General features: G+C 34.5%; 2 protein-coding genes across 12 annotated transcripts in view; both read left to right on the plus strand.

The window, feature by feature from the left end:
* LOC106867714 (putative vesicular acetylcholine transporter-B) overlaps nt 1–3,529 on the plus strand; it is a 99,949-nt gene extending 96,420 nt beyond the window's left edge. For all 5 annotated transcript variants that reach the window (XM_052968219.2, XM_052968217.2, XM_089352868.1 and 2 more), the window contains exon 2: nt 308–3,529. In XM_052968219.2, the coding sequence (XP_052824179.1) occupies nt 1,011–2,828 (1,818 nt within the window). In that variant the 5' untranslated portion in view covers nt 308–1,010 and the 3' untranslated portion in view covers nt 2,829–3,529. The remainder of the gene's footprint in view (nt 1–307) is intronic.
* LOC106867711 (choline O-acetyltransferase) overlaps nt 1–27,500 on the plus strand; it is a 643,259-nt gene that overhangs the window by 96,429 nt on the left and 519,330 nt on the right. The window lies entirely within an intron of this gene.

A 27,500-nucleotide genomic window follows, 5' to 3' on the forward strand; every position in this document is an offset into this window, starting at 1 on the left:
CTGTTGTAACTGCTTGTCCCTTGTATAGCTTTTGTAATTTTGATATACTTTTATTCTTCAGGTAAAATTCATAGCACATAAATAAAAACTACTACCATTTTACAACACTATTAGCTCTAATCAAACTAAGTAATAATAATAATAATAATAACAATAATAATGATAATAATAATAATAATAATAATGATAATAATGATAATAATAATAATAATAATAATAATAATAATAATAATAATAATAATAATAATAATAATAATAATAATATCACATTAACTACTTTAACAATCTCGTTTCTTCTGCTCTTCAGGGGGTCCGGGACACAATGAGAGTGACCTTGCTGCAACTGATCTAATAGCGGGACCCCTGATTGGCTGAAGAAAACGAGGACAGTAGCCACTCGGTGAGTAAGTTCGGTTGGCAAGTCAACAGAAGAGGACGAATATATTTCGTTAACCATTTCCATTTTGAATCACCTTAACCAAATACCACACAACGCGAAAGTCTTCCTTGTATGCTGTACCCATACCAATAAAAGACATTGATAACAAACACGGGTATTTAAGGAACGTGTCAGTACTCTTACACGCAGTTCTGGAATTTTGACTCGTTAAAAAATGTAAATAAATATTAAGAAACATATTTTCTTGTATCTGAACACTTAACACATAGAATTGTTCAAATAGAAAAGAACTGTAAAATCAGCGAAGATCTGATAAACTGAGAAATTATCGAACAACGGTAATGCATGCAGGATATTTATTGATTCCATTATGAAGTGGTCCTTAACAACGGAAATTTCACACGGAAACTAATGTCTATCATATTTGGAAAATATCAAACTTAATTAATGATGACAGAAACTGTATTGATAAAATCAAAGGAAAATGTGCAGTTGTGAATAATTAAGGAAAGTACTGTTGCTTATCTTATTAAATTCATATAATATAAAGTTACGAACTATTTGCTAGCTATTAAGATTGTTGTTTTAACACACACAAAAATATAACAAAATGGCGTCGATACCTCAGCTACGCGATAAACTCTTTGAAATGATGGACAGGGCTGGTACCTACATACATGAGCCGTCACATCAGCGCCGCTTAGTCTTAATCATTGTCTGTGTTGCTTTACTGCTGGACAACATGCTTTACATGGTCATTGTTCCAATTATACCAAATTATCTTCGAAATTCATTTTCTCATGAATCCATGACAACGACAGTTAAGGCACCTATTAAGTACAATCGCATCTATCGCAATGTAACCGGGGCACCTAACACCACATCCTGGTATACAGTCGTTAGTGAAACGACGACATCTATACCACCGCCTCCCATCGATTATGGTAGTGAAGGAGGGGCGATAGGCTTCTTATTTGCTTCAAAAGCTATCCTTCAGTTAATGGTCAATCCCTTTACAGGGGCTTTGATTGATCGAATAGGTTACGATATGCCAATGATGATTGGTTTGATTATTATATTTCTATCAACCGCTGTATTTGCATTTGGAGAAAGCTATGGTGTGCTTTTTATGGCCCGGAGTCTGCAGGGATTGGGATCGGCATTCGCCGATACATCAGGTTTGGCTATGATTGCTGATAGATACACGGAAGAATCCGAACGTAGTAGAGCTCTTGGCATTGCTTTGGCCTTTATATCATTTGGTTGTTTAGTGGCTCCACCATTTGGTGGTATTCTTTATGAATTTGCTGGTAAAGTGGTGCCGTTCTTATTTTTGGCAACCATGTCGCTTATCGATGGTTTTCTCTTACTTCTCGTTATGAAACCAGTGAGAGCTCAAAGATCCAAAATTCCAGAGGACCAGCGAATGAAGGGAACTCCTATTTACAAACTCCTCATGGACCCTTACATCGCTAATTGTGCCGGTGCTTTAGCAATGGCTAATGTTTCGTTGGCTTTCCTCGAGCCCACGATTTCACTCTGGATGAAAGATACGATGGACGCTAGTGAATGGGAAATGGGCTTCATTTGGTTGCCCGCTTTCTTACCGCACATAGCTGGAGTCTATTTAACAGTAAAATTTGCTGAAAGACGTCCAAATAAACTGTGGGTTCTCGCTGCTGCAGGACTTGCTTTAGAAGGGGTTTCTTGCTTTTTCATCCCCTTCGCTACTACTTTCACTTTTCTTATGTTTCCAATTGCCGGTATTTGCTTTGGTATAGCTTGTGTAGACACGGCACTTTTGCCAACTCTTGGATATCTAGTCGACACTCGACATGTATCCGTCTATGGTAGCGTTTATGCTATTGCTGACATATCTTATTCTTTGGCTTATGCTATCGGACCAATAGTTGCCGGTGGAATCGTCCATTCGATTGGTTTCTTAGCTCTCAATATTTTAATTTGTATCAGCAATGTCCTCTATGCCCCAGCCCTAATTTATCTAAATAAAGCATATGCCTATAAACCATTTGAGAATGAAGAGATGAAAACTCCTGTCACAGAGGACCGCAGTTTCTATAATACTAGTGACACACAGTCCCAACAAAACTATGGTGGAGCCAGTGATAAAGTTGAAGCTGATCAAAAGCTAAATCTAGAAATGGGTAAACCTTCCCAAGCATGGGATCCACCCGCAGATCATGGCTACCATAGTAGTGAGAGTCGTTACAATGCTAGTATCGGCACTGATAAAAGAAGCACATATAACACTGGTGGAAGTAATTATACTCAGAGCAGTGGAACTGGTTACAATCCTACCGGAAGCAGTTATAATAACAGCGGAAACCGTTATGGTGGTGGAAATTATAACAATGAGACGAGTCATAGATATGGTGACGATAAATATAACAGATGGGAACAACCTTAAAATCGATGCATACGTGCACAGACATGTACGTATATATCAATATACAAATGCATACATTCATATACACACATAAGCAGCCATAGATATGATGACATTCATTTATATATATGTATATATATAGATAGGAACAGGTTTACATATATGTATAAGTAAAATATTATAACTATCTTAGAGCTAAACGTGACAGAACAATATTCATCATACTTGAACATTAGAGAAAAAACAAACTGCTGAATTTGAATAGGAGTAACATGTATAAAGGCAGGTATTTAGTGCGCATGTTATTGAATCAGATTTTAATAATACTTAAAGATATCTATTTGCATTTCACATCAGATTTTCAGTAACATTTCCTCAGCAATGCATTATTAAATTGAGGCTTTTAACGTCACGTAGATGCAATACAACAGTTTTTAAATAGGACTAATTTTAAAATGGTGCAGCAAATTTATCACAAACAAAGGTAATATAGATATCTGATTATCTGTGGAAATACAGTTAAATTATAATTGATTTAACATAAATACCGGTTTATTCGTCCTGGAATTTAATAAAACAAATATGGTAACAGTATCAAATGTTGAGGTGAACCACTTCCTAACATGTTAAGGTAACTACATTAGAATGCATGAGATTAACAGCGAATTAAACGTAAACTACTGCCATGTTGGCAACAACAACAATAATAATAATAGTAATAATAATAATAATAATAATAATAATAATAATAACAATGATGATGATAATGATAATAATGATTTGTTTATTAGGGACAGTAAAGATTATTGGGAGTGTCCTAAGCATTTGAAAGACTGCTGAAACTTGTGGATACTTAAGGTCACAGGTAGTAACCTGCTTTCCACAGAATCCCTATCAGGAATAAGACCGAACCTGAGACAAACCAAAATAATAGTAATAATGATTTCTGCGTTGATATTCTGTATCAAACTACCACTTCACATCAACCATCTGAAACTTCATTGAAACGCCCTAAGAAAAAATGAGAGATTACTAACGTAAATAGTAGGTTACCATACATATATGAAAGATGGTGTTGGTAGTGGTGGCAGTAATTGTGGTGGTAGCGGTGGTGGTAATGGTGGTGGTGGTGGCGGCAGTGGTGGTGACGGTGGTGGTATTGAAGAGGAGGAGAAAGTAGAATGAAGGAAATTAATAACCAAGAGAACAACAACGAGGATTTTGACGATAGTGTCTAATGCATGGTAAGGTAGAATACCTATATCATGACATCACTGTAAAATAGGAATATAGTATTCATAGAAGCGAGTCTGGTGTTAAACTTCAATTTCTAGTTGAAATCGCCACACTTCTCTTACATCTCATACGTCAGTGAGTTCATTCGTAATCAACAATTGGGCGAAATATGGGATACACCAGACTGACTTGCTTTTAACAAGAGCTGGATTTCAAAGTCCTCAGTCGTGACTAAACCATCCAAAATGGTTGTAGAAAATACTGCGCTTACATATTTTTTACATTTGCATTTATTTTCTACATTTATATCTTTCATAGAACACATGAGAATATTACATTTTACTCTACTCGGTTTCCAAACCTTTTAGCTTCTTGGTGTTATTTCTGCGATTGAAGAAGTGCATTGTATTTGGTATAAAACATTGTATAGTGTGGAGATGCGTGGCTTAGTGGTCAGGTTGCTGAACTCAGAATCGTAAAATTGTGGTTTCGATTTCTGGACCGGGTGATGCGTTATGTTCTTGATCGCAGCATTTTATTTCACGTTGCTCCAGTCAAATTAACTGTGAAAAATGAGTAATCCTGCGACAGACTGGCGTCCCGTCCAGCGGAGATTATATATACTCCACAGAAACCGGGAAATCGGTTCTATCAGTTTATATGATCCAGGAAGGAAGTTTGTTCTTTATAGCATAATGTAATAATTTAACAAGAACGTCTAGGATGACTATGTTGCTGCAAGGACAGTAGTTGGTATTTAGGCAACAACTTAATGCTGTATGTATAGCCAGGACACTTAACTAACAAACAGCCAATTCAACTTCGTTGAAATAGATATACATACATCATACAAAACACACAATATATGTACATACTTATACACATGACAATAATATTGTTACATATATGTCTGAGTATGTATGCGTGTATGATACAGTGTTGCAAAACCTCAACTATGTAAGCACTAATAGTACAATTTAAATCACGAGTTTTTCTTCAGTTTACAATGTTGCGATAAAATTCCTTGATGTGTGCCACCTAGACATGAATGGACTCCGCAAAGTTGAGTGCACGATAGAGGAATCGTGAAGGTTTTCTTCCACGTCCCAACGGAATATGTGAATAGAAATTTATTGCTAATAGGAAAGATTGCATATAGTTTGGGACTTGTATTTCGTCCATCGAAACTATGCACACAAAATATATAAGTTGTATGAAGTCGCCAAAGTTAAGCAGCTAAAAATGTTATACGTGTATCTACGAGTAAAATCCCAAAAGTCACATTTATCCTGTATTCGTTTATTATTATTTCATTTATTACATGAAACAACAATCGATATTACTAATTACTATGATAAACAAGGATATGGCTAACAAGACCAATAGCAACAACGAAACACCGATAGCTTTATCAACCAAGCTACCAACATTTAATACTGCCAGTGTTTTGTTTTGTCGACATCAAACTACAGCTGACTGCGTGATTAAAAGACATTAGACGGGGAAATTCAAGCAACATGTTTCTTCGGCATCTGACTTAGTGACAATTATGGTATCAGTATCAATAAAAACATTCACATACGAATACACACACACGCGCGCGCGCGCGCGCCCGCATACACACATATATACATATGTAAAAACATACAATCATATGTACATATATCAATGTGAGTGTGTGTGTATGTGTGTGAGTAAGTGTATGTAAAACTCATCTTCAAGTCTCTTTTGGCAATAAAACTTCATTAGAGTTCATTGCAGTTGTTTCTTGTACAGCTTTCGAGCAATTAGCTTAACCGGGTTTGTGGATACGTGTTTTTGCTCGAGAATGTACGCTAAATTATACGGTTGTCTCTCTGACTGTCTGTAGGCCTGTCTATCTCCATGATATGCATATATGTGTTTATATACAAACACAGTCTCACACACACTCACAAGTGTGTATAAGTATCGTGTATATTTGTGTATGCATTTGTGTTTGCACGTGTAGAAGTGTAGCAAATTGAGGGAGAAACAAGAGACAGAGAGAAGGAGATGGTTTAAAAGAAAGGGAAATATCGAGAGAGAGAGAGAGGGGGGGGGGGGAGAGAGAGAGAGAAAGAGAAACTGACTGTTCATGAATACATAATGAAGACGATCTGTAAGTATTATGTCTATTGACACGGTTATGTACTCATAAGTAATATGATTAAGTGCAGATGCAGACAACTTAAGTGAAAGTGAATATAATGGAACTGGGTTCGATACCTGCCGTGCCTTTCACTTTCTTCTTTTCTTTCTGTAACTGTATAATACAGTTTACAAATTATGCGAATACATATTTATTGTCCAATCCAGCATCATCTGCTTAAGGGGTTAAAATGCTCAATCGTATCTTGTTAAAAGTTCAATAGAGATCATATCTATTCGGTATAGTTAAGTTCCAGCAGGTTGACTATCAAGAATTGCCATCCAGGTCTTTCTTAGATTGCAAAGTTGCACTCATTGCATTTAAGCCTGTCCATTTATTGATGTTATCCATCCAGTTAATATTTGAATTTTCCCTTCCTCTTTTCCATTTTACTTCCTATAACCTATCTCTGTAAAGAGATAAGACATGTTGTATTAATGTTTGTTTAGATATTCCTTATCGTAAGCTTAAAGAGGAGTCTTAGTTCATTAGTATTGGCACTGTGAAAAACTACAAAACAGTCACAAATTATCTCCGTTCAAATTTCTATAACATTAGTAATATAAATTGATACAGTGATATTACATCTGTGCTATCTATGCTGATTATTTGTAAGGTTATAGAGTGGTTTGCAGTCATTAATTCTATTGCAGAGGTTTTGTGGATGAACTAAAGCAATCCAACCTCTATGAAATCGCAAACAAATACTGTTATATTATTTTTTAGTTCGAGTAAAATGGTTGAAAGTACAGAAGTACTTTCAGTGTACATCCCTGTATATTACAGGTACATCAATGCGATTTTGGACCAAGGATGCAAGAAGGATTTATTAGATAACATGAGAAAGCTCTGCCTATCCTCTAACCTTCTGCTTTAGTTATTGCCGTTACAGTTGTTGTTTATATCCTGTTCATTTTCTGATTGAAGAGACTCTTGAGCGAAAACATTCCACTCCGATCTCACAGTCTTATATCCGACATCATATAATTGCATGTAACATTTCATTATTGAATGTATGTGCTCTTAAGTATTTGCGTGTAATATAACTTTTTTGCAACCAATACTAACACTACCACCACTAGAGCTGACTGTGGTGTTATTTCTAGATATTTCTTCCTTGGCTCAATGCATATTTCGTTTTAGTGATTTTCGTGAAGATGTGCATAAATTGCTGAATTTTTAGCCAAGATTTGAAGCAAAGAGAATCACATCGAACAAGAGTGTTGTTTATTATTTAAATTGTTTCTCTTGGCTCAGAGATAAATAATATTTTCTGATTTAAGCACAAGACCAAAGATTTTGAGGGGAGGAAGTTAACCAATTAGCACGGCACCAGTAATTGACTGTACTTATTTCATTGAGCATGAAAGAATGAAAGGTAAAGTTAACATCAGCGGGACTTCCTTTGAAGGTGTAAAGTGCCGGAAGAACTATCGAATGTTCTAAAGATTCTGTCAATTCTCTGTCCGAATTGAAGCAAATGTTGAAACAGCTGTTAGCGGTTAATATTTTAATATTTGTTCATTAATACGTTCTGAATTCATATTCTATCGAGATTGACTTTGTCTTATTATCGTTCAGGAACCATAAGACTTTGTCTTATGTTATGGTTCAGGAACCATAACATAAGTTCCAGCCAAGCAATTGAGTTTTAACCCCTTTCTCTAAACATATGAACTTGTGTTTCGATTAGAAATAAGAATTTATAAACTTTGACTGAGATTTTACGAGACTGCAAGAATTTCCATTTTTTTATGAAAACACTTCATCTATATATAACAAGCACAGCTCAGCAAGTATGTAAAGAGTCAAGTAATTCTCGCTTCCTTAGCCATCTAGATGAAAATAGATACCATAATCGGTAAAGATTCTATTTATATTTGTTTATTTATTTTTACGTAACGATGTTTCGTTAACTTGGCGTGCTGAGGTCTCATGTCTCTGAATTACAGAAGTATGAGCAGCAATAAACAATTTTGTTGACTCTATATAAAAAAAAAATTATGTCTTCCACTGCTGCTTGCTAATTTATTGTAGGAATTGCTTGGCAATCCTGATAAAATTATGCTACAGCAATTTTTTTATATAGTGACAACCATATATTAAAATAACGGTGCTTGAGTCTTTTAATTCTCCTAATATCACGGAAAAATCAAAATTAATTTCGTATAGTCGTCTTTGATTTTTGGTACTGCTGATTTATCATATGTCCAGCTATTTCCTACGGAGAAAGCTTCTTTCTTTCCTATTGCCCTTTTTTCTTTCTCCAGCCTCTTACTTTTCCTCCTCATTACGTTCGTCCTCCTTGCCCTACACATTCTCATTTTAATGATCATTATCCTTACCATAACGATCAGCCACGTCGTTCGGTTTGTGAAGTTTTAATACTTTCTACTTAATCGCATTCGTAGTAGTGCCAAATAATAAATCCTTTTTTGAAATTTGAATACGCACATATAAGCACACCTACACATATATGCTTGATTAATAGGATTTTATTATTAATACAGTAAATATAAACATGCAATGAATGAAGGACTCAAATACTGTTCGTAGAACTGAAATAATATCTAATATTCATAGTAACTGTTTTTGAGGAGCCAATTTTAACAACGATTCTTCGGAGTAAACAGTCAATTTTAATAGTGTGTATATATATATATATATATATATATATATATATATATATATATATATGTGTGTGTGTGTGTGTGTGTGTGTGTATGTATGTATGTATGTATATACATATATATGTATATACAGATATATAGATATTTGTGTGTGTGTGTGTGTATGTGTGTGTGTATCTAATTTCTCATTAGGTTTATACTCAAAGTATTATCTGTAGTAATATACTGGCAATAGAAATTAACAATTAACGGACCAGTGACGAAAATATAGCATTTATGACGACAGCAGTATCTACAAATTCGAAAAACCAAGCAAAAAAAATATAATCAAAACAACACTAACAACTACTATGAGATACTTTGCACATGCAGATGATTCAAAAATTGGAGTCTTCCTAAAAATATATTTTTTACTTGGTCCAATTTTCTCCGATTTTTGTTCTGGCGATATTTAGTATTATCACTAACAAAACAGAGTTTATGCTTTTTAAACAACAAAATATTTTAAACCTCAATTACAAGCATTAGTAATTCGACAACCATTACAAGTTATGCTACCAATATTTGTTCGTTAGTCACGCTTTACTACTAGTAACATGATGCTTAGTAATACATCGTGTTACTACTACTACTACTACTACTACTACTACTACTACTACTACTACTACTACTATTGATAATAATAATGCTTCTGTCACCACCGCCACTATTACTACCGCGCTTGATATTAAACCTACTAAGACTACTAATATTCTAATACTAATACTAATCATTTTATATATGTATTTGATCATAGAATCAGAGTAACGTTACTGTATATAAATAAATAAAATAAATATCCAGAGACATCGGACATTTATTTTATTCGATAGTCTATCATTAGGTCTAAATGCTTAGATACATTTTAAAAATATGAAATTCTACAATGATTCTAGATACATTTTTAAAGGGAAAATATCGACGTATGAAGAATGTTACTGAAATTGTGTGAAATGTAATCAATAAAGAAACAATAGCAAGACCAATAACACTGAATAATAATGATAATATGCGAAGTCTTCAATGTTTGTATCTTCAGCCATTTTAAACTTCTAATAACATCATTTGTCATCACCCATATATACTGGAAACAATACCAAAAAGTATAGCTGCATTTAAATCATTGTAATGAATATCTTAATACTTCAGACATCGTTTTTGTACAAAATGACACATTTTCAGTAAGAGATAAAAAGGTAAAATTATAAAGAGATAAATGGAGGATATCGTAGTAGACTTTATGTTGAAACTGGTGAATCTCTTAAAGATTTTGCATTAACAACAGCCGAAAAACATGCACAAACACACAGAAATTTAATTGTGGACATAGTGGAGTTACAACATTATTCAATCTAAGTTTGTAATGGGTTTTTGTGTGTCAATGAACGAGAAATGAACAGCAACAAAAATAAGTAAATCTAGCACTAATTGAAAGGTTACGTCGAAACCTCGACGGAGAGCTGTCAAATCTCAAACAAATTCTGTGTCAATCATGAAAATAAAGTACACACGCACATACACACAAGTTCACACACACACATACACACAAATGTGCTTACATACTTACATACACGGAAAGATTTCGTGAATTTTGAACAGTACATACTTCTGATGAAATTTCTATTGTAATTAAGCAACTCGGTAAAGATTTCTTTTACCTCAATATTTCCTCAAGACATTTTAAAGCAACAGAAAAGAAAAGCATGAAGGAAAAAATGGGGAAAAAAAAAACGAAATGGATGAGAAAAAAAGTCACAAAACATTAATATTTGTAAAATGATTATCAAGAAATGATTAAATGATTATTAATCTTCGGAAAGTAAATTAAATGGAGAGAAAAAAATATCCTTTAAAATAAACTTGTTATAAAACGGAAAACAACAACAAAAATGTAGTCGGACCTTGTGGTATATACATTTATATTATTTGTAGGACTTTCTAAAGATATTGTAGCAACATTTGACGAAATTACTAATAGAGAACAAGTGACAAAATTTGAGACCTTTCTACACTGTCAAGGAAACTGAGGTGTTGGATTGTTATTAATATTATTAGATTAAAATTTTTAAAAATGGATCACTAACGTACAAAAGAAAAAAGTGAAAAAAAAAAAAAAAATAACAGTAGTGAGCAGTGTGAGGTAGAAATAAGTTCTAGCAGAAAACGAAACCATATTTGAGTCGGTTTTCGAACTTATTTCATTCCTTTCACACTGCTATTGCTTTGGGAAAGGCACGAATATTACAATTAATTTGTCTTTTCCCTACCTACCTTCTAAATTATAATTTTAAAAATTCGTCTGGCTTGATGGCCTCGTAAGAAACAGTTATTAGAAAAAGAATATATTTATATATATATATATATATATATATATATATATATATATATATATATATATATATGTATGTATGTATATATGTATATACATACATATATACATACAAACATATATATATATATATACACACACGAAGTAAAACTCAGAAGATTTAGTAGAAGACTTCGTCCTGTTTATTAAAATCTTGAAAATCTTGGACTGTATATTTCTTTTGTTCTCGTTAGTATTTTCCAACTCTCGCTTTTCAGCGAAGAGTAAAGTGCATTGTCATTTCTTCTAAAGTAATTATGACTGGATTCTTATAATAATAAGCATGTCATTTATCATGTTTATTACGATTAAAAGGATTATAACATTATTATTATTATTATTATTATTATTATTATTATTATTATTATTGTTATTAATTTTATTACTATTATTATTATTATTTTTCAAAGACTTTTTTTTTTTACACATCGTCGGACCCTTCGTTTACTAGTCATTATGGAGTAACAATGTACTTAAAAAAAGAAATTGATGAAGTTACAAAAGACATTTTACGAAACAATTTTTTTGTTATTGATTTATTTCATTGCTCTTTTTATGTTTGTTGTTTTGTTTTACTTCCAATGTTTCGATCTTTGAAAAATGTTCTTAATGAATTGTTTGAAAATTATTGTTATGAATTAAATTTTATAAGCAATTAATTCTATTGTTGTGATGTGAAAAAGAAGAAAAAAGAACATATTATCACAAAACTCCTCCCACCAAAGAACAAAATATCAAAACAAGTAACACTAAAATAATTATATGCATAAGTATGTACAAATTTACCATGTGGTATACGTTGAGTGAAATGGCAAATATATATTCACACATGCATATACATACACAGGTGTATGTATGTGTATGTATACATACACACACATATATGTATGTATGTATGTATGTATGTATGTATGTATGTATGTATGTGTTACAATGTTCAAAACAGTGAATATATTTAGTTCAGAGTTTCCTTTCAACTTGGTCATCAGGTTTTGAGAAGGGTTTCTCAGTTGAAACGTTTGCCGAAACATACTGTCCACGATGCAAAGAGACGAGGACTTAAATATGTGTCTGTATAAGAATATATATGCATGTATGTGTGTATGTATATATGTATGTATATATGCATGTATGTATATGTATGTACATGTATATGTATGTATGTATGCATGTATGTATGTGTGCATATATATATGTGTGTGTGCGTATGTCCACGACTGTAGACTAACATCCAGACAATACGCTTTTACACTTCCTTAATGGTAAGATCATTTCATTATCTTAACTCTTGAGATTATCTCTCTTTCTCATAATTGCCAAGCGTCAGTCGTCATTTAGCGAATGTGTGACATCCTCTACAGGTGAAAGGTAACCTTAATAAATGAAGAATTTATGGAGTATGATATTTGATTTACCTTCATTTGTGTATGCTCTATACATACATACATACATATATACGTATGTATATGTACATATACATATATATATATGCATATATATATATATGTGTGTGTGTGTGTGTGTGTGTGTGTGTGTGTGTGTGTGTGTGTGTGTGTGTACATATACACATATATAAATATCTATGTGTGTGTGAGTGTGGAGAGGGGTAGCTGTAATAATAATATTAGTCAGAAAAAAATGAAAGAATTTTTCTCTAGAATATTAATATAAGATTACCGAACGTACATATACAAAAATAAACTAAAGAGCGCATCTCTCATTTCCTCTGACTTACAATATTACTACCAATGCAATATTGTGTACACTACCAGATTACTTTATTCATCCACACACACACACACACATACACACATGCACACAAACACACACACACATATATATAGAATGAGAGAGTGTGTGAGAGAGGGAGAGGGGCATACACGCATACATAAATATGTACATATTTTACATGTCTGTGTTTCTCATATTGTGTGTATGGTGCATCTACGCACATTACGCACATTGAAGAATGCTGCAGCCGTAAGCATATATATACATTTCTTTAACGTTAAGAATACTTATTTTCTATTGCATATACGTATGTATACCTATATGTATGTGTATATATATATATATATATATATATATATATATATATATATATATATATGTCGCTGTGTTGTCGGGAATGTCAATCAATGCACACTGTGATTATTGCTGAAGAAACACAGAAGAGTTGTTGAACCTGAACTCGGTGCAAGGATCATAACATATTTGGTTCATTAGTAAACTCTGATGTTGTTGTTGTTGTTCTTGTTGTTCTTGTTATTATTTTTTCATTTATTTGATTGTTTGTTGTTGATTTGTTTTTTTTGTTTCTCTCTTTTTCATCGCTTATAATTGTTAATGGCAATCACGTGATAGCTGTTACCTTTTGAAATTTTTTTTTTTTTTTTTCATGAATTAAAACTTAGAAAAAAAATTACTATTGAGACAACAATGGCGATGATCACGCTGACATGGAACGAGAGAAAACGTCGATGATGATGATGATGTTGGTGATGATGATGATGACGATGACGATGATGATGACGATGATGATGATGATGATGATGATGATGATGATGATGATGATGATGATGATAAGAGGGAGGTGGAACAGCAAGAGATGAAGGATGTTCGCGTAACTCAGAGGAACATCAATAATTAAGGAGTATGAAAGTAAACGAGGTAGTGATGGTGGTGGTGTCGGTGGTGTTGGTGGTGGCGGCGGTTTGTTTTTATGGGCGCTTGTTTGAGTTGGTAACGACTGTTGACTTGGTCGATATTAGTGGTGGAGGCTCTGCAGAATTACAAAGATTCTGCTGCTGCTACCACTACTGCTGCTGTTGCTGCCACAGCCACTGCTGCCGCTGCTAATGATAACGATGCCGATGATGATTATGATGATAATCATGATGATGATGATTATAATCATAATGACGCTGGCTGTCAAGATCTTCAAGATAACCAGCACCATTATTTCGATTATATCATTATAACGCATATAAATGTGATGGTATTGTTTGTGCTAGAGCAATAATTAGCGTATCATCATCTTCCTACCGATAGTAGTAGCAATATTACTATGTTCATAAGGCGGCGAGCTGGCAGAATCGTTAGCACGCCGGGCAAAATGCTTAGCGGTATTTCGCCTGCGCCGAGGTCGACTTTGCCTTTCATCCTTTCGGGGTCGATTAAATAAGTGCCAGTTACGCACTGGGGTCGATGTAATCTACTTAATCCCTTTCTGTGTCCTTGTTTGCCTCCTCTACGTTTAGCCCCCTGTGGGCAACAAAGAAAAAAATATTACTATATTTACAAGGCAGTGAGCTGGCAGAATCGTTAGCACGCCGGACGAAATGCTTAGCGGTATTTCATCCGTCTTTACGTTCTGAGTTCAAATTCCGCCGATGTCGACTTTCGGCGGGGGTCGATAAATTAAGTACTAGTTGCGTTCTGGAGTTGATCTAAACGACTGACCCTCCCCCCCCCCAAAAGAATATTACAATATTTATGTAAGGTCGTGAGCTAGCAGAATCGTTACCGCGCCGGGTTAAATTCTTAGCGGCATTTCATCCGTCTTTACGTTCTGAGTTCAAAATTTGCCAAAATCGATTTTCCTTTTCATCATTCCGGAGATCGATAAAAAATAAGTTCCAGTTGAGTATTGAGTTCGATGTAATCGACTTGCCACTCACCGTCCCCGAAATTTCTGGCCTTGTGCCAAAACTTGAAACCGATGTTGTTATATTCATCATCATTATCATCATCATCATTACGCGCACTACCACCACCACCACCATCAACATCATTGTAATCATTCTCTCTCTTATTGCTGTTGTTGATGATAATGATTTGTTTTCAGAAAACCTCACTGACAAAATGATTATATATATATGTGTATATATATATATATAGTCATGTGTGAGGTTTTTCTTGTTGTTATCAATTTTCTTGTTACCACTTATTGTTTCTTCTCCGTGTGTTGTTGCTGTCATTATATTTTATACTTCCAGTAAAGACGATCAACATTAACCTTGGATATTGGGGTGGGTCTTTATACGATTAAAGCAAAAACGGTGAAAAATCATTGTGTTATATATATTTTGTTCTCATTTGCATTTTTTTTTTTCTATTTTTCCCCCCAATGCTTTGATGGTATGCTTGGTATAATGGTATGGATGATAATAAATATGTTTCTGAAATTTAAGCTTTGCTTTTTTTATTTCTCTTACAAAATTACTACTTACAAAGTTATTACTAATACATTATTATTATTATTATTATTACAGTTACCATCATAATTCTCATGTGCTACATTAGTTATCAGGACGTTGTCTTGAGATTTGGTGACATCAAGTCTCCTCAAATCTCAAGTATCTTTCTTCGGATTCACGTCTTTATAATTGTAGAACGTGTCTGGCCAGGTCAGATCGACAAGTCAGTTTTTTAACTTGTCTTTCTTCTATTCTATATGTTATTTTCTATGCAAAATATTATTATTACGTTATTATTATTATTATTATTATTATTATTATTATTATTATTATTATTATTATTATTATTATTATTATCATCATCATTACTACTACTACTATTATTATTAAGATGGTAAGCTGGCAGAATCGTATGCAGAATCGGATGAAATTCTTAGCGGTGTTTCGTCCGTCTTGACGTTCTAAGTTCAAACTTTACCGAATTTGAAGTTGCCTAACATCCTTTTGGATCATTGTACCTACTGTAGGAATTGTTATTATTGTTATTATTATTATTATTATTATTATTATTATTATTATTATTATTATTATTATTATTATTATTATTGTTGTTGTTGTTGTTGTTGTTGTTGTTGTTGTTGTTATTTATTGTCTTTGCACATCTTCTAACGCTGGAGATGTACTACGGTGCCAGCTGTTCATTACCAGTGAACTAAGGTAACACCCATTATTTTTCGAGCACCATCCAAAGTATTCGAGCAGTTCCAAGCAGTGCTGTGTTCTGCAAGTGCTCCATCCTTATTGCAGCGCCTTTTTGTTCCATGTACTTCTCAAGATTTTTACTCACTGTTCCCAGGGCTCCGACATTTATTAGTACTACTACCACTTTTTTCATCGACCACAACTGCTTAACCTTCCACGTTAATCTGTCATATCTATCGACTTTTCTGTCTTCCTTACCGCATACCTTGTTGTCAGCTGGGCATACTATATCTATGATCCAGCATCGTATGCTTTCTTTCTCAATTAACACTATGTCTGGCTTCCTATTCTCTATTTCATGGTCACACTGAATCATAAAATCCCATAGGATCTTTGCATTATCATTTTCGATGATGCCTTCGGGTTTGTGGTCGTACCAATTTTTTGCTCTGTCAAGTCCATACATTCACTGGTAATATGTCATACGGTTTCACCATTTTGTCCACAGATTCTGCACTTATCACTTTCTGATGTGTTGTCTATCTGCATTTGATGTAATTTGTTCTTAGTGCTTGGGAAACACAGATTAGAGCCTCCGTTTCCGGTTTTAAATCACTTTTAGTCATCCATAGCTATCTTTTTTCTGTCTGTCTTATTTTCAACATCCCTATGAAATTGTCCATGCTGTGTTCGCATCCATTTATTATTATTATTATTATTATTATTATTATTATTATTATTATTATTATTATTATTATTATTATTATTATTATTATGTTTCAAGAGGTTCACGCAAACTTTTATGGCATCATCAGATACACCTCTTTCATGTTCCTCTCGGGGAATGTAGTTACTTCCGTTTTGTTTCGAATGCGGAATTTATGTTCGTATTTCTGATGCTATTTTAGTGTTTTGTCCGTTATGTAAAGTACGTGCCCTGTGAGTTGTGTTATGCTGTCGGGTTGAGTTTCGTACCTGTTGTATGATTGGTGGCAGACAATGATTGAGTAGAATATTTGTTGTGTAGATGCGCTACATTATTGGAGACAAGTGTGTAGAATACGAGCTACGTAAGTTGGGGTGCTAGAGTTGTATCTTATAGTATATGTTGCGTTATTCAATTGGCTGGTCATTTCGTACAGTATGTGTTCTGCACACTGGTTGTATTCTTTGGCTTGTGTTACAGCATATCATTACAATCATCTTCTTAACTCAGTATTGATCTTATTCCTGGTAGAATTAATGCGGGCAGCGGATTGCTACCAGTAACCTTAGATATCCACATGATTTCAATACGCCATCAGTTGCTCAAAAATCTTCTGGTAGTATCTTTGCTATTCCTAGGAGCAAGCCTTTTTAGGAATATTAACAAATATAATGTGAGAAATCTCCTAACAACATGAGCATGTTCCAGAATTGCGCCGCTCATAGGCATATATATGTTTATCGTTATAATTAATCACTTATCAATGCTTTTCAGTTAGTTCCCATATCTTGCAGATCTATTTTTTTCTTTCTGTATGTTTGCCCAGCTTATAAATGCCAGCAATAAGAACACTGTCTTGTTGATATTTCCTAAGTTTAAAGAACAGGTGCCATGATATATTTGAAAACGTTTCAGAAAATGATACGTGCCAGTTCATAAAGAGTTGGAAATGAAGTCAAATCTTCTAGATAATGCTGTCTAAAATCACCAGGCAAAAAGGTTACAAATAAGAACCTTGTTATTCCTATCAATGTTAAAATGGAAATGCGTACTTTAACTTTAAAGCATAAAAAATACCGCATCGAAAATAACGTGAAAACTAAGGTATAGCGAGACACAAATATACAGTTACCCAACGAAATTGACAAGATGAAAAAACTGGATATTACGAAATTTTGCTACGCACACACACACACACCACCACCACCTCCACCTCCACACACACACACAACACACATACCTAAAAATTCCTTAAATGGACGTGGAATGAATACTTTCTTATTCTCTGTTCTTATTATATAGCTGCACTCTAACCATAAAACGAAACAAGGAAAATCTCTTGAATAAAATTTGGAAGGAAACTAACCTTAATCTCAAACTAACTGCAGTACACAAAAAAGTAGCGCTTTTTATATGTATTCTCTGGCTAAAAGATAACATAACATTTAGAAAAACTTGAAGAAGTAATCGTTTCTACCATAGACACAAGGTCTGAGATTGTTTAGCGGAGAGAGAAAGAGTCGATTCCATTGAACCCAGCACTCAACTAGCACTTAATTTGTCGACTCTGAAAGGATGAAAAGCAAAGCCGGCGTTGGAGAATTTGAACTCAGAACGTTAAGACTGACGAAATAATGCTTGACAATATAATGATAATAATAATAATAATAATAATAATAATAATAATAATAATAATAACAACAACAAAGAGAAAACGAACCAGAATGAAAATATTAGCTCAATAAGGAGAATTAATCCCTATGACTAAAAAAACAGCAAGCCCTCAATATTACAAACCCATAGCATGTTTTCCTACAGGCTACAAACCCTTAACTTCAATAATATCACAGAGCATAAACAATAATAAAACAATAATAAAACAAAAAAGAAACTGTAGAAGAAAGACTTTAAACATGGCGTACACTGACTATAAGGAGGCTTTTCTTAGCTCCACCATATCTAATCGCAGAAAACCTTAGTCACGAGTAACGCAGCGTCAGTAATAAACTGATATATTAAACGTTATGTCAAAATGGCGAACAATTTTACAAATACCAGTAAAAATAGGGAATTATTATAGCTAACCCGAATCTCTATTAAAGGAGGAATATTTCAAGCTGACACTTTTCGCCAACCTACTTCTATCTGGCGCTAACACCTAACAACAAGAAAGTTAAACCTGATTGAATTTGAATATATATATGTTGTGTGAAGATAATTAACTAGCTTGTATTTGGACGGTCTCAAGTTTGATAGTGTAGATGATCATCAACGAGAAACACTGCTGCGTACACTAGGCGGATTTACGGAAGGAATTGGTAAGGGATTGAAAAGATTACATCATAGTAGCCTTGAAGAAAGGAAAATTATGAACACCATTATAATGTTATATAAAGAAATTTATAGTTACAAGACATGCAGACACTCAAATATTTAAGAATAAACGAACTAAACTGTACAACACATACGAATGGAAGAAAGTTTTAGGAAGAAATATTGAAGAAGATTCATTAGTTCAATACTTTAACAGAGCTAAATGTTAGAAATAGTAAGAATCAATACACTATCTGTCAGAGATTAATAAGGTATGATTATAACGTTTTGTACTTGACATTGAATAAATTAGTCGGACAAGATAGAAAAGCAAGAAAATAATAAATGTGATTAGAATACATCACACAAATATGTCAAAGAACGTTTATACCATACGGATGTAGATGTTTCTTTAACGGGAAGACAATTCTAAAACGTCCACAGTAGATCTACATATCTAGTACAGGACAAAGAAAAATTAATACAGATAACTGCAAAACACAACCGAGGAAAAGGTAAAAGAGCTTTCTGTTCTGAATGGAGCCAGCAAAAGGTAAAAAAACTCACTCAAGATTAAGATAACAAACAGTTGAGAGAAATAGAGAATAACAAGAAAAATCGAGTTAAAGGTAAAACCATTGGCGGGAAAAAACAATTGAATGGCGGAAATAAAAAGTAAAAAATTGCAGTTGGCTGTGTAGAACGGATTGCACAGCTGAAACTGAATGGTAATCGATTGCTATACAGGATCAATATTAGATAGCAGCAAAAGCAAGTGATTAAGAGAATACATTCATTAACTGTTCAACATGTGGAAGATGGGAAATAATAATTAATACTATTACATCCAACTACCTTTCTCAGCCAAAAGAAAAATTCATTTACAAGCAAGATAGAGTTAAGGCTTAACACTCAAATAATCTGATAATCTAAAATTCCAACCGACAAGAAATGGTATAAATATATAGTAGGGAAGTCTCAGAATGCACGAAAGCAACTATTGTATATTACGGGATATGCCAGTCCACGCAAATAGGTAGATCTATAGACAATCCCTTTCTACTAGAAGCACAATGCCTCAAATTTGGGGTAAGGGATTAAGCCGATTACATTGACTCCAGTGCGTAACTGGTACTTATTTAATCAACCACGAAAGGATGAAAGCCAAAATCGACCTCGGCGGAATTTGAACTCAGAAGGTAGCAGCAGATGAAGTACCGCTAAGCATTTCGCCCGATGTGCTAACGATTCTGCCCGCTCACCAGCTTGATGATGATGATGATGGTGATGATGATGGGGATGATGAGGATGATGACGACGACGACGATGATGATGATGATAATTCTTTCTACTATAGGCACAAGGCCTGACATTTGGGAGGATGGGTTAAGTCGATTACGACACCACAAGCGAAAGAAGGGAGCACAACAGAGATAACTCTGTAAATAGTAAATAAAAGGCTAAATCATAGTAAAATCTCTACACAGCTACCCAACCCAGACATAAATAGAACAGCACAGCAAATCAACAACACAGACAGGCTACTACTGAAGCACAAAACAACAACAAACAAAATAACACAGACCATAACAGACGAGCTATAACCAAAGACGGAGACGAACTGATTGAAGAAATAACAAAAGTAGAACTAAACATCACACAGTCGATAAATATGGACCTGCGTAAACGTCTCCCCAGGCTACAGAAAAATAAATAGCTCTATGGAAGGATAAATTGATACAACAGAGCCTTACAATTAATATTGACCATATCAAAAAATACGCTAGATATCAACAAACTAAATGACTTGATCTATTGAACAGCTGTAGTGATATCCCTTACAAAGAAAGAAAAAATTCCAGCCAAATCTCAAACCCCAAAATGGAAACAGATTATAGTAAATAATAATCAAAAACAAAAGAAAGACTTATCACTACTTTGCGAATTAGAGAAAACGGGATCAAATATGAAAGATTAAAAAAAAAGGTTCATGGCAAAGCAGCAAAAACTTGCCGTATAAAACGGTATGAAAAACGGGAACGCTTCTTCTACCAAAATAGAGAATTCAAAATAAACACAAAAAATTTTTATTGAAAACTGAGCAAAAAATGTATATCAATAAATGTCATACCAACAACGTCATCGATTCAGTTACACTGGAAAGCAATATGGAGTAAACCAAAAAACAACAAAAATGCTCAGTGGATTAATAGGGAAAAGGAAAGGGATGACACAATAGAACAACAGATATGGCCCACCTTCACAGCCCAAGAGATCACGGATACACTGAGGAGTACCAGCAACTGGAAATCTCCAGGGATAGACAAGGTCTCCAACTTCTAGTTGAAACACCTCACCAGTAACCATAACCACTTAGAGGCAGCTTTCAATTTATTGAAAAGTGAGCCAGAATTAACACTAAGCTGGATGCTGGAAGGATTAACCACCCTGATTCCCAAAAACAAAGACACCGCACACCCAAAAAATTACAGGCCAATAACGTGCCTATCAACATCCTACATCCTGACGATTGCGACACCACATCTATAACCGGCTTATAAAGCACTTGGAAAACAACAATGCCTTACCAGAAGAATAAAATGGCTGCCGGAGAGGGTTGTATGGCTGTAAGGAGCAACTTCTGGTAAGCCGAGCCATTATAGAGGATTGTAAGAGGAGAAAGGCAAAACTGAACATGACTTGGATTGATTACCAGAAAGCATTCGACAGTGTTCCACACTCATGGACACTGGAATCTCTCCACACAAATAAGGTAGCCCCACTAATAAAAAATATTAAATACGCAATGGCAAACTGGAAACCCTGCATAACATTAAAAAAAATGACTCAAGTTATCAAAACCTACCCTATACCCATAAGAAGATGGAATTTCCAGGGTGACTCACTGACATCCCTGCTTTTCTGCCTTTCTTTGACCCTGCTAACAAAGTTGTTAAACGAAATCACTAAGGGTTATAAGTGCTATGAACAAAAAATAAACCATCTTCTGTACATTGATGACCTAAAACTTTTCGCTAAAAGCACCATGGAACTGAGAAACCATATCAAAATTGAATTGTCCAGAGTTTCAGCAATGACATCGGAATGAGTATGGGACTGGACAAACGTGCCAGAGTCATACTGATAAGAAGTGAATTATTCAGCACTGCACACGACATAGACACAGCAATTAGAGAATTAGACCACAACCGCCCATACTAATATCTAAGAATAGACGAAACAGCTAAAATACAACACACAGAAATGAAAGAGCAAATTTGGAGAGAGTATTACAGATGAGTTAGACTAATATTAAACACTGAACTTGATGCTAAAGAGAATAGGGATAAACACACTAGACATACCAATCATACAGCTTTAACATAATAAACTGGAAGATCAGTGACTTGAGAAACCTAGATAGAAAAACCAGAAAACTATTAACAGCGTACCGTCCAAAAAACAGCCCTGCCAGGAACAGCCCACATTCTACGCGAGACACTATCAATCCAATAATACAACCTAAACAAAACAACCCACAGATACAAGATACACAAACAGCATTTACCCAGTTAAATAAACTTCTACCAGTAAGCTAGAAAACCAAAGCATTACACACTCAACACATAATACAAGCAGTATCACAACAAAAGATTGCATCACGCCTCATGAGGAAAAAATACTAACACAATACAGTATCGGGAAGAGTTTGCACACATCCCAGCAACAAGGAAGTGTAGAAGGTGATGCAATAGAAATTTGCTTCAATCTACCGAATATAGAACAGTTAAATAATAATAATAATAATAATAATAATAATAATAATAATAATAGTTTGAAATTTTGGTACAAGGCCAGCAATTTCAGGGGGGAGGGAAAGTCAATTACATCGACCCCAGTGCTCAGCTGGTATTTGCTTTATCAACCCTGAAATGATAAAAGGTATTGTCCTCCTTGACAGGTCGCAGAAAAAGTATTATATAAAAGGCCATGTAGGAGTGGATATGTCACGAGAAGCATTTCACTCCCTCATTTACTCATTTATATATTTTATATCACGACAACGTTGTTGATTTCAGGTTTTCGACAAGGCAATCATTGGTCTTCTGTATTTCTGCCAGTGAGAATGATAAAGCAGTTTTTGGAATAAAGTGTAGAAGGGTTTTTCTTTGTAAAACAGTTGTTTTCCTATTTTCACTTGTTCATGAGTTATTTTTGCAAGCGTATCAGAACTGTTTCTAAGAACATAACTAAACTTAGCTAGTTATATATCAGATGCAGATTGCATCAATAACGAGCTGGAGGAGACACCTTCTTGGGGTTAAAAACAGAAGTATCGTTGGTTCGTACGGAACAGCCATGTTGAAGTGGCAACAAACAACTAAACTTACTGATGTTGGAAAATGCATGAAAACTGAAAAATTTCATGTCCTTTCGCCCAACATATAATATATTCTTATTTATTTACTTATTCATTTATTTATTTATTTATTTATTTCGGCTGCAGTAAAAAATAGATATGATAAACTTCTGTCGCTATGAAGCAACACCAGTACTATTTTATACTGTTGGAATCTAAAACAAGATCTAGAAAATATTTGTTGGTCAAAATGATAGTGGTGGTCTTAAGACCCTTAGATACGAAATAATATGTTGATTGTGTCACATGACTTTAGAAAACGATGTTCATATGAGAAGCTTTCCTTATATGTTAGAAATATACGATGCTCCAAAGTAGCAAGATATGCTTACAAATGTAATATGCTGTGTTCGTAAGAAGAACTTCTACCATAAATGTAATGTATATAGCCTCATTTATCACTGATCCAGAATAACACAGTATGTTCAGTTGTGAACCATGTTACGCTTATCACGAATTGGTCAGTGATAACACGGGTCGTCGATCAATCGAAGAATCTGTATCGCAGACATGCGCCCCGGCGACCACCTAATCTGCCCAACGACCCAGAATGCACTAATAAACACTAGTTTACATGAACGTACTGCGAAGTCGCATATATTTTATACAGATTTACGTATTCGTTCTCATCAACATAGAACCAGTGAATAGAAATATATACGAACGCATCTGATGGTAACAAAGGACAGATTATCAATAAAAATACGTGACGATGATGGCAGCTTCACTGCCATGGGCCGTAAATTTGGTCTCAATGAATTTGCTGTTCGTCCTCTTTACGAAGAGCGAGGAGATGACTCATCTATCACTGTTCTTTTGCTATTTGGAACCAAGCCGCCGTCACAGATGAAGATAGATATGCTAATAACTAGGATCATAGTAATATTTCAATAACAAGAACGTCGCTAGAATTACATTCATCAAAAGCCTCCACCAACGTAACGTGGAAGCCTCTACTGTGTCACTCAACCGCTAGAAACAAGAGTCCTACTTTCCTTACATAATATCTTCTTAAAATAGGAGTTAATGGGTAACGTAGTCCTATATACGTTCTTTGCACAGAAATAGATGAGTTACTCAATATAGTTGCTCTGGATAGAACGACAACATCAAACGCTACATGATTATCTTAAAGAAACGACATTGCCGTGTTGTTATGGGAAGCATGTGATATGAATGTTTAATATAGCATCAATGAAGAAGATCATATTTACGGGCAATTCCTTCGTAAGCTACAATATCTTTACCTGAAATATATATTTAGGCTTCAGCCTGTAATCACTGAATGAGTTATTTACTATTTATTTAATCAAAAATCTTGAAGTGTGTCCTGGACGAACAAAGCATATTTAATTCTATGGAAGTCTGCTATGTGTGTCTACATATGTATCTGTATAAGAATGTATATCGTCGCAGCTAGGTTAAGTGGTCAGTAGCTCGCTTCACGATCACAAGATCTGAGGTTCGATACATTACATGTCATCTACCATACAAGGTGAACTTCAATTTCTGAAGAAATCAGAACAAATATCGTGAAGCGTACTGTGCAATACTCTGACACCACCATACTGGTTTCAACTTTTTGCACAATGCCAGCAATTTCGGGGGAGGCGTAAATCGATTTCATCGAACCCATCCTCAACTGGTACTTATTTTATCGACCCCCGAGAGGATGAAAGGCAAAGTAGAACTTTGAACTTAGAACATAAAAACGGACGAAATGACGCTAAGCATTTTGTCCGGCGTGGAAACAGGCACTAACACCGTATATCATTTATAGGTTGGAATGAATATTTTGAAAGAAACAATGGTTTTTTTTTTTATTTACGCAAAAATACAGTTATTATAAATAAAGGGATTCGTCGAAGACAAAAAAAATGAAAATCGAAGTTGACCTTGTGAAATTTGAAGACAAAACATAAAAAGTTGGAAGAAATACTTCATGGCATCGGTCCGATGCTCTCCTGCTTCATGCAGTTCGTAGAATGGGTGTATGTATGTATGTATGTATATCAATCAGTTTCATTTCTGTATTTCTTGTCCATAGAGAAAGAGCCGGACTCTAACATAGATTCAGGGCTCCTTCATTGGAACTTTTATCAACATCATCTAGGTATTTGTGCATGTGTGTGTGTGTGTGTGTGTGTGTGCAGTATTTGGTGTTAGTGTATGCGCAGATTTGTATGTTTGTTTTATGGATGCGTTTTTATGTATATATTTTCATGTCTAGATGCATGCATATGTATTTATGTGCTAAATTTTTGGAAAGTTTTACATATCTTTACAGTTCCATTGATGGCTTGAATCTGTAGTCTTCTAATCAGCCTTTTTCTTTCAGGTTTTGAGAACCCTAATTTTTCCAGGTTTATGTATGTATGTATGTATGTATGTATGTATGTATGTATGCGTGTCTGTCGCTTTTATTCGTTTACATGTTTCAGTCATTTGACAATGGTCATGCTCAAACACCGTGTTGTAGGGTTCTAGTCGAACCGGTAAGTTACGGGGACGTTAACTTGTCAACATCGGTTGATGGGTGGGGGACAAACACTGACACAAAAGCACACACATGCATATATTTCTCAGAGATATTAGCATATGTGTCTGTAAGTGTATATGAGATTGTGTATGCATGTATATCTTTCTGTTGGAATATGTGTTTCTGAATATCAGACTGGATTGCTAAAGCGACAGACACGCATACATACATACATTGTGCAAAAATTTCAATCCCGTTACGAATCCCGTTCTTTGGATAGTATTTATGTTTCACCGGTCCAGTTTTATGATATATTGTGTAACACTAATTCTACGTGAGGTATACTCATCCATTTGGATGCCAATTCAATAATCAGGTATCGAATATCTTAGCGGTTCCCAACCAGGATCTATATGACACCTGGAGGTTCACATAAGATTTTTTGTGAGGTGGGGTGGGGCCCATGCAAGTAAAATAAGAAATTGGAGAGTCTTTGTGGTATTTTAGGAGTCCATGAAAAATTTTTGCCTTAGATGTATTTGTCGCAAGAAACAACTAAGCTTCTTTTTCTAGCGCTTTACAAAGTTCACCATATTTCCGCCCAGTAAAACATGTTCTCCGAGAGGGTTCTATTACAAAGCTACGCAAGATGAATGTGTGAAAAACAAAATAAGAATATTGAAAGAAGTAGCGGTAAAAAATTATTTATTAAACGTCGAATGGCTATGAGGTCCACTAGAATAAAGCAGTAATCAAAATGCTTCATAGGTACAAAAAAAAAAAGAAAAAAAAAGAAACCGGTTGAGAACCATTGGAAGAACTGAACGGTGCTCAACAAAACCGACGAAGGTCCAATTATACATATGTTCGCTCACATACATGCGTACTTATGTATCTATGTGACACAATTATACGTACAGTCACACACACACGCACACACACACATGCTTACTTATGTGTCTGTGTGAAATGTGCGCATGATATATTCGTGTATACGTGTGTGTGTGTGTGTGTTTTCCACAAACTTATTTTGTCAACAGAGAAAACGCAAGAGTAAGAAAAAAAGAAAGAGAGATAAAGAAAGAAAGAAACAAAGAAAGCAAGACAAAGGAAGCAAGCATAAAAATGATAAAAGCACATTAAGCGGAATTAATTGAAACAATTTTATTTACCACAATGTTGCGACATCAAAAAAAAAAAAAAAAAAAAAAAAAAAATGAATCAAACATTCCTTACTGCTTTTGACATTAATTGCAATGTTGCACTAATTACAGTTGAAAGCATTCTACTTTCATATATGCTGCACTTCACAGTTGCAAATTATATTCTTTTCTTGTGCAACCACACCTTCATTAATGAATTACTGATAAACAAGCGTACATATACAGATACAGAGCTATACGCGTCTACACATATCTGACTATACATATG

The sequence above is a fragment of the Octopus bimaculoides genome, chromosome 5, assembly GCF_046866305.1.
Source record: "Octopus bimaculoides isolate indiv1 chromosome 5, ASM4686630v1, whole genome shotgun sequence".
NCBI lineage: Eukaryota > Metazoa > Mollusca > Cephalopoda > Octopoda > Octopodidae > Octopus > Octopus bimaculoides.